Raw genomic sequence first — 13,947 nt, forward strand, 5'->3', positions numbered from 1 at the left:
AGAGTGAGATGCTACTCCTGGGAACAAGACAGACAAGTCAAACTAGGCTTTGAATGGGAACTACAAGTTTTATATTAAAAAAAGCCACTGCATACTAGAGCTGTTTTATGTAAAATTTAATAGAATAAGAAGTTATTGCTTATGTTTGTATTTTTTCTGCTTTGATCTTTGTCCCTCCAAGCCAGTTTTTTTCTTGTTCTTATTCTTATTTTTCACATTGTGAGTTTCATAATACCGGACTCCAACTTTCTTGGAGCGCTGCTGCCTCTCAGCTCGTCGTCTCTGCAAATACACACAAAACACATTAGCAAGTCCACGGTACCCCACAGCCTGAATGTTTGCATTCTTTCAAATGTTGTTCACTTTGCATTCCTTAAATAAAATGATTTCAAACAAAATATTACACCTCTGCTTTTAAAATGTTAGAGGAAGATATGCTTTAATCTTTACAAAAGTAGTGATCAAGGTATAAGAAACAACGTGATGCGCACAGTCACATAAGAGGTCTTTAACTGAAGGTGTGACAGAACGTTCATAAGAAGATTCACTCTTCTGCTCCCCTCTGACAGTCCTAACAGTCCACAGCAAAATCCAAACAGCCCTCACTGTACAAGTTTGCTTACGAATCACTTTCAAAATCCTACAGACTATGTCACTTGGTATTTTAAGTTGTTCTAGAAGAATTGTTTAGATGTGACTAACATGAACAGAAAGCAGCAGCAGCTCCTCTGTCTGAAGACAGAATAGTGCTGCCCATGTAGTCCCAAGTTCTCCCATCTCCCAGCATTTAGACCCCTGCTCTCTTAACAGCATCAGTGGGGATGCGAACCCCGCAAGCAGAACAGTTACCTGCAACAGATTCACCCCTTCAACGCTGCCACGGTTACCCGCTGGGTAACCCCCATGGGTCCGCGCTCAGCTGGACGTGCTACTGCCCCATCTCACATCAGCAGCAGGTCACCCTGTCTTTGCACTCCCCCTATGTGAGCTACAGTCCCTGCGCTCCCTCCCCCCTACTAGTGCCCAGTCTAAAAGCTCTTAAGGAACAACGGGCAATTATCTATAAAAAAAGCCAGCTCTATTACCATGCTTATTGAACTACAAGAAATTACACTTACTTCTTTGGATGTAAGTTTCTTGCAAGGCTGTTTACCCAAATCATCATCACCATCATCTTCCTCTTCTGCTTTCCTTTTCCTTTTCTTCTCCGTGCTGCCTGCAAAGAGCAGAGATCACATACTCAGGCATCTTCCAGAACACCCACCTCTTCGCAGAACTTAACACAGAGGTCACCAGCCCACCTACTCCAGCAAAGCATTCCTTTGGTTGTATTTTAACAGCTTTTACCTAAGCAACATGCATGTTCCTCAGCAGAGAATCACTCCCTATTACTATGCAAACTGCTCCTGAGAAGCAGATTGCTTAAAGCCCCACGGAAATCCAGGATTTCATAGTCTTGTCAGAATAGGTTTCTCCCACATGATTTTGCCTTTAATCAAACCTACTGTCGAAACGGAAGCCACAGACTTCTGAAGTCACCACAGTAAATGCTACAGTCTTAAGTACCTCTGTGCTTTTATAATATAAATTTTCTAAACCCCCTTCACTCCCTTCTGTGTACTATCACCCCATCTAGAACAGCAATTGCTCGGACTGCACTCTGCCCACAGCATCATTCTTTTGGAAATGCAACATTTGTCTTCACTTTATTCTCCTTCGCTAGTAGAGGGACACGTTGTCTTATACGGACAGGTGTTCTAACGAAAGGCTACAGCAAGGTCATCATGCAGCCTGTAGGTTAGCCATGGCAAGATTTAAATAGCTTTAGGGGAAAAAGAACTTGCCATCAGGTGCTAATGGATGCTTCTCCCCCTAAACCCTCTCTTCTACTGCTGACAGGATTTCAAAATATAGATTAAGAACATCTACTAATGTCATTTTACCTCTGTCTTCAGTTTCTTTAGGTTCTTCAGGCTTCTGCATGGATTTTGCAAACACTTTTTCACTCAGCTGCTTAGGGATTCTACAAAAGATAAAATAAGCAACATAAGGATGTTGTAACACAAAATGACACCATCTCCAAGAAGTGATCAGTCTGCAATAGATCCAAGTAGTGTGTCAGCAGCAAAACCACAGCCTTTGCACCTAAAAAACATATTACAGTAATCTTGCCTCTGGAGTTACTGGGCTTGTGTGCTGCACAAAGGGACAAAATAAAACAAACTTGAAATCTCAGTCCTCACAAAGCTGGTGGATGGGCTTTGCTAAAAGCGGGCATGGTGCATGAGCTAGGATCCTCTTGTACATGCACGGAGAGCCAGCAGGCACATCCAGGTAGGACACTGGCCTTGGTATGGCTCAAGAAAGGGCCCAACATCAAGCAGAGATCCAACAATGTAATATCGCTACCCAGAATACCAACAGATTTCTAATCCATAGCTTAAGAGGCAGCTTTCCAAAAGTGAGGACTAGTTATGCTGGTAAATAGGACTTCTTGGAAGACTCTTCCAAAACCAAACTGCTGCTTAGCCAAATTCAAATATTTATGGCTAAATTAGATAAGCTGTGGCAACTGGTGTCTGGCAACACAGAGGAATCAGTCAAGCAAGTCACAAATGGAGTGAAACTATAGCAGAATCACTTTAACCCTTTCCCCCCTCCCCTGCGAAATATCCAAGTTGCTGAACAGATTCATATACCTTATTGCTGAGAATCTCTTGGCTTTGGCTTTGTCCAGAAATTTTTTGTATTTTGCAATCTTATCATCCAAAGCCTTAAGAACTGCCTTAGAGCTCTCCTTGGCACCTACTACAGCCAACTGCGATTCCTCCTCTACTGAATCCTGACATTGCTCATTTTCCTCTTTCTCCTTTTCCTGCTCCTCCTCTCCAGAAAAATCACTGTCTGTTTCATCAAAACCTGGCACATCTACAGGAACCAGGTCTTCTTCTGAGAATTGAGGTGCCACATTAATCCTCCCAAAGTTCTGCCGAACATGTGCCACGAGTTGCTTAATTTCAGTGTCCGTATTATTTTTCTCTTCTGCTGGCTCCACACTTGATACCAACTCAGAGATTTTCTCCTCGTTATTATCCTGGCTTGATGTCATAGCTACTTCCAGTGCAGGAGGCTACAAGAAAGAGTATGATGGATATATTATCCACAAAATCTGTTCCACCACCTTCGAGAGCAATTTTCATTTTATGTCTTTGGAAAAAGCCTAAGATGACAGGCCAATGACATGATAATTACTGATGTTTCTGGTAGTCAGATGATTGTCAAATGGGCCAGACATCTCTTTACAGAGTATTGCTACCTGGTCCTCACCAAATTCAATTGGGCATCATCTGAATCACCAGGCTTGGGCAGAGGACAAGATGCGCACTGCCCAAGTTACATGGCACTCTTGGAAAAGCAGCAGTGAATACCATGAGGAAAACTGAGTAATATGTGAGAAGAGGCACGAGCATCACATTCTCACCTGGGGACCTGTTTCTGCATTCGGTGGCTTCACAAAGAATGGAATTCTGCCCCTCTGCCAGTCATTGAGAACCATCTTGCTCACGGTTTGCACATCAGGCTCACCACCCTGAAAGGAACCAGTAACAATTTATGTCCACGTCTGCAGGGCATACTGCCTTCCCATTTCCTGTAAGCAACAGAAACGTTAATATTTCCCATGATCAGTAACAGGCCACATGCTCTACCGGCCTGCAAATAAAGTTGTCCCACCTTCAGCAGTTTTCCAGTCCTACAAGCAAGTTTCTCAAGGAAGTCTTCTGTATCCTTCCAGGAATCAATTTTGTACGTCTTTCTGATGTACTCTGCTTTGGCTCTTTCCAGCACAGCACTAATATGATCTTCAGGGTTCTTAATCTTTTCAACTTGAACCTGAAAATAAACGGTAGAATATCAACCCTTTGGAAAGCGTGCACTCATTTCTTTGAGCCCATCATACTAAAAACAGAAAAAAATCTCCAGTGTTTAGTGCAGATACATACCACTCCCTTCAGCACGATGTCTGTTTCTGTGTCTCCAGATGGATAAACTACACCCGGGCAGTCGATGAGAAAAATCCGCCGCATCAAGGTAATGTATTGCCACACCTGAAAGAGATCAGTAAATCCCCATGTTACCTCTTGCCACACAGCCCACTGTTCTGCTTTTTAAATGCACGGTGTTAATAGAGAGGAGTCATCTTAGGAACTTGGTATCAACACACAGAAACAGAATATAACCTGGTGTTCTTGTTTGGCAGCCAGGATGTATTCACCTTGCTCCTTCTGGATCAGCCAACACTATCCCTACAGATTTGCATCAAACTACGAACTCACAGCACCAAGGTGAAGAAACTACAGTTACAACAAACTCCAATATTCTGCGGTTTTCCTCTTCCATGACCCTTAACTTTAATGATATTTAGAGGTAAAAGGCACAGGCTAGCAAAGATTGCCATAACTTTGTCTTCTTCTTTATTGCCACATTCTTGAAGAACAAGAGTTCCTCAAGCACTAGCAGAGCCTGACAGCACAAATATACCCAATCACGTGACTCAAGAGAGCACAGACCCTGAGCCAGGGCGGCTGAGCATTCAGATCACAGCACTACAGCCCAGGGAGAGCAGCGACACAGGAACGCTTCCAGTAGCCGTGCTCCAGAGCAACGACTCCATCAGCCACGCCTCAGACTCAGGGTCACATAGCCTGTACAGTTCAAGTGCTAGACTTGAACATGTTACCCTAATTTTACATGAAATCTGCCTTTGACAATGCATTGACATAATTATTTTTTATCTTTAATGTAGGGATCTCTTCCTACCTTTGTTTCACCTGCAATAGGGGCCACATTGCAGACCTTCTTAGACCGTAATGTATTGATCACTGAGCTTTTGCCAACGTTCGGATAACCAATGAAACCCACGCTGATCTGTTTCTTGTCAGAGTGTAACTGTTAAGAAATAACGCATCTTTTTAACACCTCATAGAGAAAGACAGAATTACTACTACAGTTCTGAGCATGTGAGCAGTTACTGTTCTCACTATATTGGAAGGCAAAGGGGACTCCAAAGTATCAGATCAAAAAATGAGATCAGCTTTTTTCTATCAGGAGAAATGTGTAAGGGTACAACCAATTTGCCATCGAAAAACTCCAAGGATCAAAGAAAATATCTGCTACTTCAGAAGGAAGAAGTGAACCTCTTGCATTCCCAGTTGCTCTAAAATTACTTGTGAATGCCTTATTTGGAAACCATTTAGGTTAAAAACCCAAGCCAATACCAACAGTATGTAGCTGGGTAAAGAATACAGATGTGAAAATTAACCTAAAGACACCAGAAAGTGCCTTTCTTGGAAAGACAAAGACACTTAAAAGGAGAACACCTTAAGAGGATATGCGTACATGCAGGACATGAACTGGTGTGAGGTATGTTCCCTTCTTCTACACACTCGATCAGACCTAGGAGTGTCTGTGGGATACTCTGTCTACACAAAACCTAGGCCAGAGATTGCTGGTCAAACCCACTCCTGCTGGATCTCCTCAGCTTGACAAACACTTTGGACATATTTGAAGGAATATTTTCCATTTTTAACTCCAGAGAAGGGAGCTTTATTAACGGAGATGTTTGCTGACAGAATGGCCATAGGGAAGCACACTGAACCCCAAACACTAACAAAACAAAAGTTTCCACACTAAAAAAATAACTCCAGCCCCTGCACACAACAATACAAATCCCCCAAATTGTTCTGTACCTTTCCAAACTGCCTTAAAAGCTGTATGAAAGCACCTTTGCCAAAAGGGTTTGTGAGGCTGGCGTGAAAGGCGAGTGTTGGATACTCCTGGGAAAGGACAGCAACCCAGCGCTTCTGAAGAGGAAAACATTAACTCAGTTAGGGATCCTGTGCTGCAGAGGTGGTGAAACAATCTGCTTATGAGCAGAAGTACACAGCATCTTCACTTGGGTCACAAATGTGACTGTCTATGAAAATTGCTCTGTAAGAACCTTTGAAGCATTTCACCAACCCAATAGCTAAAAGCACTGAGTATTGTTTTTATAAAAGACAAGCAATTTCCCAAAAATGCCTTCATTGCTAGCTAAAACTAATTAGTTTAGCAATATAAAGCAAACCAGCTGTGGTGGATATGGATCTTAAGCGGACCAACATTTAGCATACTCTGGAGACATCAGCTGAACTGTTAAATCCAGACAGAGGAAGTAGAGAATTTGTGGCTGGTGAGTGTTGCTCAACTCAGCCAAACTTGGACAGATTTACATTGTAATTGTTACTTTTATAGCAGACAAGCAGCGAGTTCCCATTGACCCAGTTACATTATGCCCTTTGAGACCAGCAAGAGGACTGGCAACAGAATTAAACCAGAGGCTACAAAAGGAACAAAGAAGGTCCAAGGAATAACAGGCAGGACTGTGCTTACAGTAGCCCAGGTAGGAACAAGATCACATTTGTTCAGGACAAAAATGAGATGTTTCCAGTGCTTCTCCTTTTTAAGATAAGATTCCACATGAGGGGAGCGAGTACCCATGGGATCCCTGGCATCAAGAACTTGAACAACAACATCTGATGAGTCTATCACCTGAAAAAAAAAATCATGCAGAAGGAAAGGATTTTACAGAAAGCAAGACATCTATAACTCCAAAATGAAAAATAATTATTTTCTGAACTACATCATTAACTACATATAAATGAACTACATCTGTAACCCCCCTGTATCCTTCACAAACAACTGTTACTTCCCTACAGACTAGTGAAGCTCAGACTAGTATCATCCACTCTCCTCCTAAGCTGAATAGTTTTTACCTACTCTTATGCAGGAGGAAGACGCTTGTAGCACTTGGGAAAGAAAACACTGCACCCAAACAGGAAAATTAATTGCTTCAGTAGACAAAAACAATGTTCACCATCCATTCTGCAGCAACTCAGTTCTGCCATTTCATAAAGGATCAGGATATAAAGTATGTTTTCTGGATCAGTATGAAACACACAACCAAGTAGGAACCTGCTGTTAGTCCACTAAGCATCTACAGCAGGGAGCTGTCATTTTATGACTTGCTTCAAGCCAAGCAAATTTGTTTCAGTTATTTCCTGCATTTTTGGCAGCGTCTTACTGAAATCTGTTTTGCTCTATCATTCCCAGCACTTTTAGATCTAAATGAAAAGGTTTTAAGCTACATTCAGAAACTCAGAGCAAAAAGTCAAGCAATTTCACACCTAGCAGTCACTGAGAACACACAAACTGCTCTTACAACCTCAATTCATTCTTAGTCTCCATTTCTCTAGCAGCCACGGTGGCTCAAAGGGAACGGAGGGTCAGAGCCCTCCAAAGACAACCCTATCAACATGCCAGATGTTTTTAGCCTCAAGAAACTTAAGGGCATGTGACTGGTTTATTTGTGGTGAAGCCCCAGGAATTCAAGGGAAACGAATATCTTCACTCTGCCAGTCTGTCTCTACATGATATATTATGGATGTCTGTTCCAGGGGGACAAGAGCTCAAGAATCAAGCTCAGTCACGCAGAGATGTGAAAATGAATCTCTGCTCCCTTCTTCAGCTGGCTTTTTCTGTTTGTGTTTAGGTACTCCATCAGTACTGAAGAAAGGGTATATGGTTTCAAATCAGACAGTTCAACTAGGCTGACAGGAAAGCAGGCAAGAGAATGACAAACTCGGAACAAGTCTGCATGAAGAAAGTCACTTAAAGTTTCTAAGAAACTTTACAGCGAGATCAATTGTATCAAAGCTTCCCTAACCGAGCAGTAAATGGTTTTCAGAGCTATTCTGGTTGTCGCTGTACAGGATTTCCAACGCTGTGAAGCACCTCACTTTGTAAAGGCTGAAAGACAGATATGACTCTATAAACATTGCTTACCTTGTAGAGCTCACCCCAGATTCTTTTGGACTGTCCTTTCTTATATATTTCCTCTTGTGCTTCATCCCTGAAAGCGGATTACCAAAGACATCAGCAACCACAATAACAGGGTTACGGTGTTGTTTTCTCTAAAGCCATTTACAGACAAAAGAGGAGATGAGGCCCAAGTAACAGACAGCTGGATTCTGCCCCACTCCCCATCCTCCCCCTTCAATCTACCCATTTGCAGAAAGATCCTACAAACATGTGCCCTTTCAAAGATTGCCATCTGGCCACTAGTCAGTTTTTTACCTAACCCAAAATGTGAGTTTGGAGATATTCTGACAAGCCACAGAGAACAAATCACAAATAAATTAGAGTCTCATGTCAGTAACAGTTTGGTTAAACACACAGGGACAAAACAGAATTTAAAAAATCCCAAATTCAGCTCACCTCACTTTCCTTACTCCTCATGCAGTAACAGCATTGATAGATGTACTAGATACATCTTTAAAAATAAAGCTGGCTTTTCAGAAATGTAAACAATGAATAAATTCTCCCTTCATTTACCTTACACCAGTGTCCTCTGTCACGAGGTCTCGGTCCTTGCCCTGATCATAAGATCCTGATGAGGCTTCAGCATTCTCCACCAGAGACTGCACATCACTTGCAGAAAGATTTGGTCTTTTCCTCTGTGATTTGGGGCCAAATGTTGTTTCAAATGTTTCTGTGTCAAGAATGTGAACTCTGGAAGTCTGACGAAAAACAGGTTGGTAAGAAAAACAAGCGTTGTTTTTTCCATCTCTCATGACACGCAATGAACAAGACCTTAGATCAACACAACCCTGCGACCTGTGACAAGAGTTACAGGCACTTTCCTAACAATGTTTGAGTTTTCCAGCTTAATCTTTGAGAAACATAAGAGTGGATATTTAATAAGCAACAAAACACATTGCACTTGCCAAAGAACTATGCTTCAGTTCTTTCACCATAAATTATGTCAAATGTAATTAAAGCTACAATGATGAAAATTTAGCTGCTATCTTTGATCATTTCTTATTTTTCTAACAAGTGCACAAATCTCGCCAAATTCACAGATTTTTGTCAGGGATAATTACAATCAAAGTTGTAGATTTTAAAGCCTGTAATGAATGCCAAGTTTTTTTGGAACAACATATAATTCATTGCTGAAAGTAGTAATTTGTTTTTGTAACGCACATTTTACTTTCTTGTAACTTTTTCCTTTATTTAGGTAACAATTTTTATGACATAAACCTGGAAAGTTTCCACATGAAAAAATAGCATGAGTTCAACATAATAGTTCAGACATCATGAAAGAAACCTGGTAGTAACTAAAACTTGGTGTACTAGAAATGAAGGCTACATGCACAAGCATTTCTGATTCAAGATAAACACATATTTGAGTTCAAATTCATCACACAAGTGTCTGCTGTGTGAAGCATCCTCAGAAGAGGTCCCTCTGTCACACGAGCTATTAGAAGCATTAGAAGATAAGGTGGCAAGCTGCTACAGTCATCCTAAGGAGGTACGCTAACCTAGGAAGCATTAGAGTAAGTTTCCTAATGGAAAATGAGGATTTCTAGTAAATTATAGATCTTCTTACAAACTACAAGGAAATAACACACTGTTTCTTTGACTTCACATTCAACGTCCACAGCAACAGGCTCTCAAAACCATCCTTCCTCAAGTCATTCGCTCCAGCTGCCCCTCCCAGTGCTTCCAGAACACAATATTTCACCAGACTGGACAGAGACTGCACCATCGCCCAGGTAAGTAATAGTGACAACACCTCTGTGCACACAACCCAGCTTTCAGCCCGTACAGACGAGTGATACACACGTGAGGTTTAATCCGATCATAGAACAGGGACATCGGCAATTTTTTTTGCTTCATGACCACCCTGTAAGGATCTTTCATGACAGTTTCCATCTCTTCTTGAAACTTCTGTAGGGATGATTGCTTGATCACACGAGTATTTCCTGCATGTAAAGATAAATATTGCACCTGACCATTCCTCATTTTAACCACTTCAGAGACCCCAGGTACACCAATAAAATATTAATACTCCATCTGGAATCAAAAATACCAGTGACAAAAAATATGGGATTTTACTTGAGACAAATCCCAAATTAGGATAAATAAGCCAATCCCTTTCTTCCCCGCCACTTAAAAACAAATTTTAAAACTATCCCTAGGACACATAACATACGTAGGCTACAACACACACGGGCAAACCCCAGAAAATGACCAAAGGAGACAGAATAATCACACTTTAGAGGAGTGCGCAGAAAGCAGACACCTGAAGTGCAGGTACATGCACAGTGTGAGCCCGTACTCATGCCTACAGCAGGGGTCCTTCACCTTCATTTTCAGGAACCATCCCACACATCACCGAGAGCACAATTCCAAAATAAACACCCTCCAAAAATACAAAGTTCGACAGTCTTTAAGCTTGCCTAGTCTGAAAGTTGAAAAATACACTCACCAAACCATTTAATATTTGGTTCCACTCTTGCAACTGTGCCTGGTGCCACTGTTGACTGATACTGTAGAGGCTTAATCACTTTACCATACTTGTTTCTAAGCAAGAAATGAGAACACATGTAAATACACAGGGGCAGCACTGACTCCTCTAGCACTTTTGTTTGCTAGACCAGAAAATTCATCCACAAAATCCAGAAAAACCCTTCACTAGAACTGGTGCCCCTGAGAGTGACACTGGGGATGGTACCACCTGTAAAGGCTAATTCACTTAAACACTGGAACAGAAGCAGTAACGTCAGCCAGCGCACGCTCCTAAGCCTCACTCCAGCTTGATCAGACTCTTCTGTTTACATCAGACCAGGAATGGCTTAATGGGGTGCAAAAAGCACCAAAGGACAACTTCCCAGTAAACACGACCTTGCTCTCCCACGGGTTCATGTGGACCTTTTTAATTAGCTCTACCCATCAGCTGGTGCAGAACACTCATCACAAGATGATTTCCAAGTTGAGACCTGGCTTAAATTTAGTAATTTTTAAAAATACATATTCTCCAGTCTCAAAACAAAGTGCAATCTGGCAAAACAAAACAAAACTGCTAATCTGAACCAGGACTCTCAGAAACCCCTGCAGCATCTACGACATGGCAGAGACACATGTTTACAAGGTGGGGGCTACTCCGCAGCCAGCAATTCTCAAGCGGAGCAAAGGGGTGTCTCTCAGCAAAGGAGCCGTATGGAAGTCACGCTATTCAGGCATTCTAAGGCAACTTTTTAAGTTATGCTGTCGTGGGAAATTAAGGAATTCTGGGCGCTTCTGGGTTCATGACATTGCAATGAGATCATGTCAGCTGTTCTGCATCACGTTTCCCAACTGTATTCCCTGATACGCATCGCTGGCCTGGTGGAGCTTCCCAGCTCATGGTATTAGAGAAGACACGAAGGAGTGGCTCCGTGCCAGGAACTGACATTCTGTCAGCAAAGCCCGGCCAGCCGCCCCCAGTGCGGTCCTGCTCTGCCGCACGGGCTGCAGGCGCGGGCACCGGGGGCCGCACGGCTGCTCCCGATGGGCACGGCCCAGTTACCAGTGCCCGCTCCCTGCCGTGCCCGGCCAGACTCCGGCCCCGCGGGAAACCACCCCCCGCCTCGGGCCGGGCGGGCACACGGAGCCGCCTGCGTCCCGCCGCACCGGGAGGGCGGCTCGGCCAGGCCGCGCTCACCTCCGCTCCTTCTGCCGGTACATGTTGAGGCGCCGGATGGTGGCTCGGTCCCGCATGTTGTTCCCTCCCGCGCCCTCCACACGATCTGCAGAGACAAGACAGCGTCAGCCAGGCGCGGCCCGACACGGCACAGCCCGGCCCGGCACGGCCTGGCCCGGCGACCCCGCACGTACCGGGATTGGTGCTGGCGCGGGAGGGGTTGATGGTGCTACGGCCCTTGTAGCGTGGCTTCACCATGGTGCTGAGCGGAGCCCCCTGCGCAGGGCCGGGCAGCGCTCACAGCCGGACCGGGGGGAACCAAGAGGCCGCTCCGCCACACGCACAGCACCGGGCTGGAAGCGCCGGCACAAGCACTTCCGGTGCGGGGGGTCAGCGTCATGACGCACTTCCGCTAAGGCAGTCTTCCGCCTGCGCAGGCGCAGCAGCGTGCCCCGGTCACCACGTGTGCCCCCCGGTCGCCATGGCAACGCATGAGGCGGCCCCGGTCCCCCCCACATCCCCCCGGTGCCCCGCGGTCCCCCCGGGCTTCCCGGTCCCCCGCCCCGGCTCGGCGTCACGCCGCGGGGGCAGCGAGCGGGGCAGCCCGGGCGGCCTGTGCCCCGGGGCGCTGCGGGCCCGGCGGGCCGAGGGGGGCGGGGGGCTCCGGGCCGGCCGAGGGTCGGGGGGCTGCGGGGCGCCGTGCTTGGCGGGGGGCTCAGCCACCGGCTCTGCCCCGCCCGGGCCGCACCGCCTGGCCGGGGCTGCGGCCTGGCACGGCGGGGGCACCGCTGGCCGTTCCAAGGGAAGGGGAGGCTGTAATAGCGAGGGCACTGGCACAGCAGCGCTCATTGTTTGTGCAATGTTGTTGTTCACAGAAGCATAATCAGAATCACTTGGGCACTTAGCTTTAATGCTTCTTTCCATTCGCAGATGAATGCATGCGGTCAGCAAAGGGGCTCAGTGGTGCAGGGGTGCTGGCGGGAGCGCTGGCGTCGCGGAGCATGCTTGTGTGCGGCAGGGCGGCAGCGGTGGGATGTGTGTTGCCACACGGGGTTGTTTTTTTCTGGGTTACTGGCAAGGACCTTTTGAAATTAGAACGGTGGCGTTTTTATATATGTGTGAAGAATTCCATGGACAGTGCAGGAACTTGAATTAAATTTAGGCAAATTATATGTCTAAAGACTAAGCCTTATGTTCATGTTACTGCCAGATTTTTATAGAAATTGGAAAGATCATCACCTAGGGGGAATTAACAAAGCACCACCGAAACGGTGTTAATTTATACCAGAGACTGCATGGGGGCAAACTGCTCAGCGCATTGGGGAATCATTCTCCAAAACGAAGGTGTGGCCTATCGTTTCTAAATAGTTATTAGCAGCAGAGTGTTCATGGCTAGTTAAATTTCCTTCTTGTTTTGCTAATGCTTTTCTAAATCCAGAACAATAACAGAGCTGCTGAGATTTTGTTCTTTTAACAATTTTCAGCATTTTGCTTTTAGGTGGTGCATAGTCCCAGTTGTACAATGAAGTCTTAATGAGTCAAGACTTGCGAGATGTTTTGTAAGATGGCGGTTATGAATTCTGAGTCTGTTTTGATTAAGCCTATGATTTCTGTTTTTGCTCTTAATAGAATTATCTATGCCTTGGGCATTTAAAAAATACACATTGATGTGGGCATAAAAAATTAATTCCAAATTGTAGATAATTGTTTAAGCTATCAGACTTGAGGCTCATGTAGAAGAGTTTTCCCAGGACAAGTGTGTTTTCCATTAGAGTTGATAGGAATCTGTCAGAAGATCCTTTTGACTTTCGGATTTTTAGACTAAATAGTTGAGTAATACTTGCTCTGTTCTCCCCCACTCTTTCTTCCTTTTCCTTAAGAAAACACCCTTTTTATTGTAGCAAGATATCTTGGACGGTATCCAGAAAATTGCTGTCTTTTTCTGTGAAAGAATAGAAATAGCTGGCTTCAGACATGAGGTTGTGTCATGGAGAACTTTTATTGGTAATGCCTCAGAGTTAATTGTTGAATTCCCACGTCGAAAACTTTAACAGGGAGGTCTCAGCACCGCTTTCCCCAGCCTTGCTTACGGTGAGCCCTGTTGTCCCAACTGGAGTGGGCGACGAGCCTGTGGTTTCTGTCATGAGAAAATTTATACTGATAACATATGGGAATTGCGTTCAAATTGGCATAAATTCGTCCTTTCAGCTGTGCTCTCCTCTCCCTCATGTTTTTCCTGACCAAAATTATGTTACTGGGGCTAAGAGTTAGTATTTAACTTGCAGTATCTCTGTAGCTGTGGTTGTTTACTTGTGTATCTGATAACATATGAGTCAGATATTTTACTCTACTAAACTAATTTTTTGTTGCTCTATGACTCACATTTT

At 44.5% G+C, this 13,947-nt stretch overlaps 1 protein-coding gene and 1 long non-coding RNA gene across 2 annotated transcripts in view; one reads left to right on the top strand and one right to left on the bottom strand.

Annotated features, from left to right (window-relative positions):
- The window catches only part of LOC308061682, a 529,572-nt gene that overhangs the window by 404,591 nt on the left and 111,034 nt on the right, over positions 1 to 13,947 (top strand). The window lies entirely within an intron of this gene.
- GNL2 (G protein nucleolar 2) lies at positions 102 to 11,921 on the bottom strand. The gene is made up of 16 exons (XM_080381966.1): positions 11,755 to 11,921; positions 11,582 to 11,666; positions 10,367 to 10,461; positions 9,721 to 9,860; positions 8,431 to 8,615; positions 7,882 to 7,948; positions 6,430 to 6,588; positions 5,748 to 5,861; positions 4,819 to 4,947; positions 4,002 to 4,106; positions 3,733 to 3,891; positions 3,482 to 3,589; positions 2,700 to 3,130; positions 1,944 to 2,023; positions 1,119 to 1,216; positions 102 to 282 (listed from the first exon to the last, which is right to left on the bottom strand). Exons 1-16 carry the CDS (start codon positions 11,816 to 11,818, stop codon positions 133 to 135), a joined length of 2,169 nt encoding a protein of 722 aa, XP_080238092.1. The 5' UTR covers positions 11,819 to 11,921; the 3' UTR covers positions 102 to 132.

The sequence above is a fragment of the Falco punctatus genome (assembly GCF_963210335.1).
Source record: "Falco punctatus genome assembly, chromosome: 3".
NCBI classification, from domain to species: Eukaryota; Metazoa; Chordata; class Aves; order Falconiformes; family Falconidae; genus Falco; species Falco punctatus.

Bases quoted from the DNA above. Each gene is read 5' to 3' on its own strand.
- GNL2 (XM_080381966.1), bottom strand. From the start codon at position 11,818: ATGGTGAAGCCACGCTACAAGGGCCGTAGCACCATCAACCCCTCCCGC. The intron at 7,949-8,430 runs GTAAATGAAGGG...ATCCGCTTTCAG, and splicing joins ACAGAGGACACTGGTGTAAG to GGATGAAGCACAAGAGGAAA. The intron at 1,217-1,943 runs GTAAAATGACAT...TGCTCTTTGCAG, and splicing joins TAAAGAAACTGAAGACAGAG to GCAGCACGGAGAAGAAAAGG.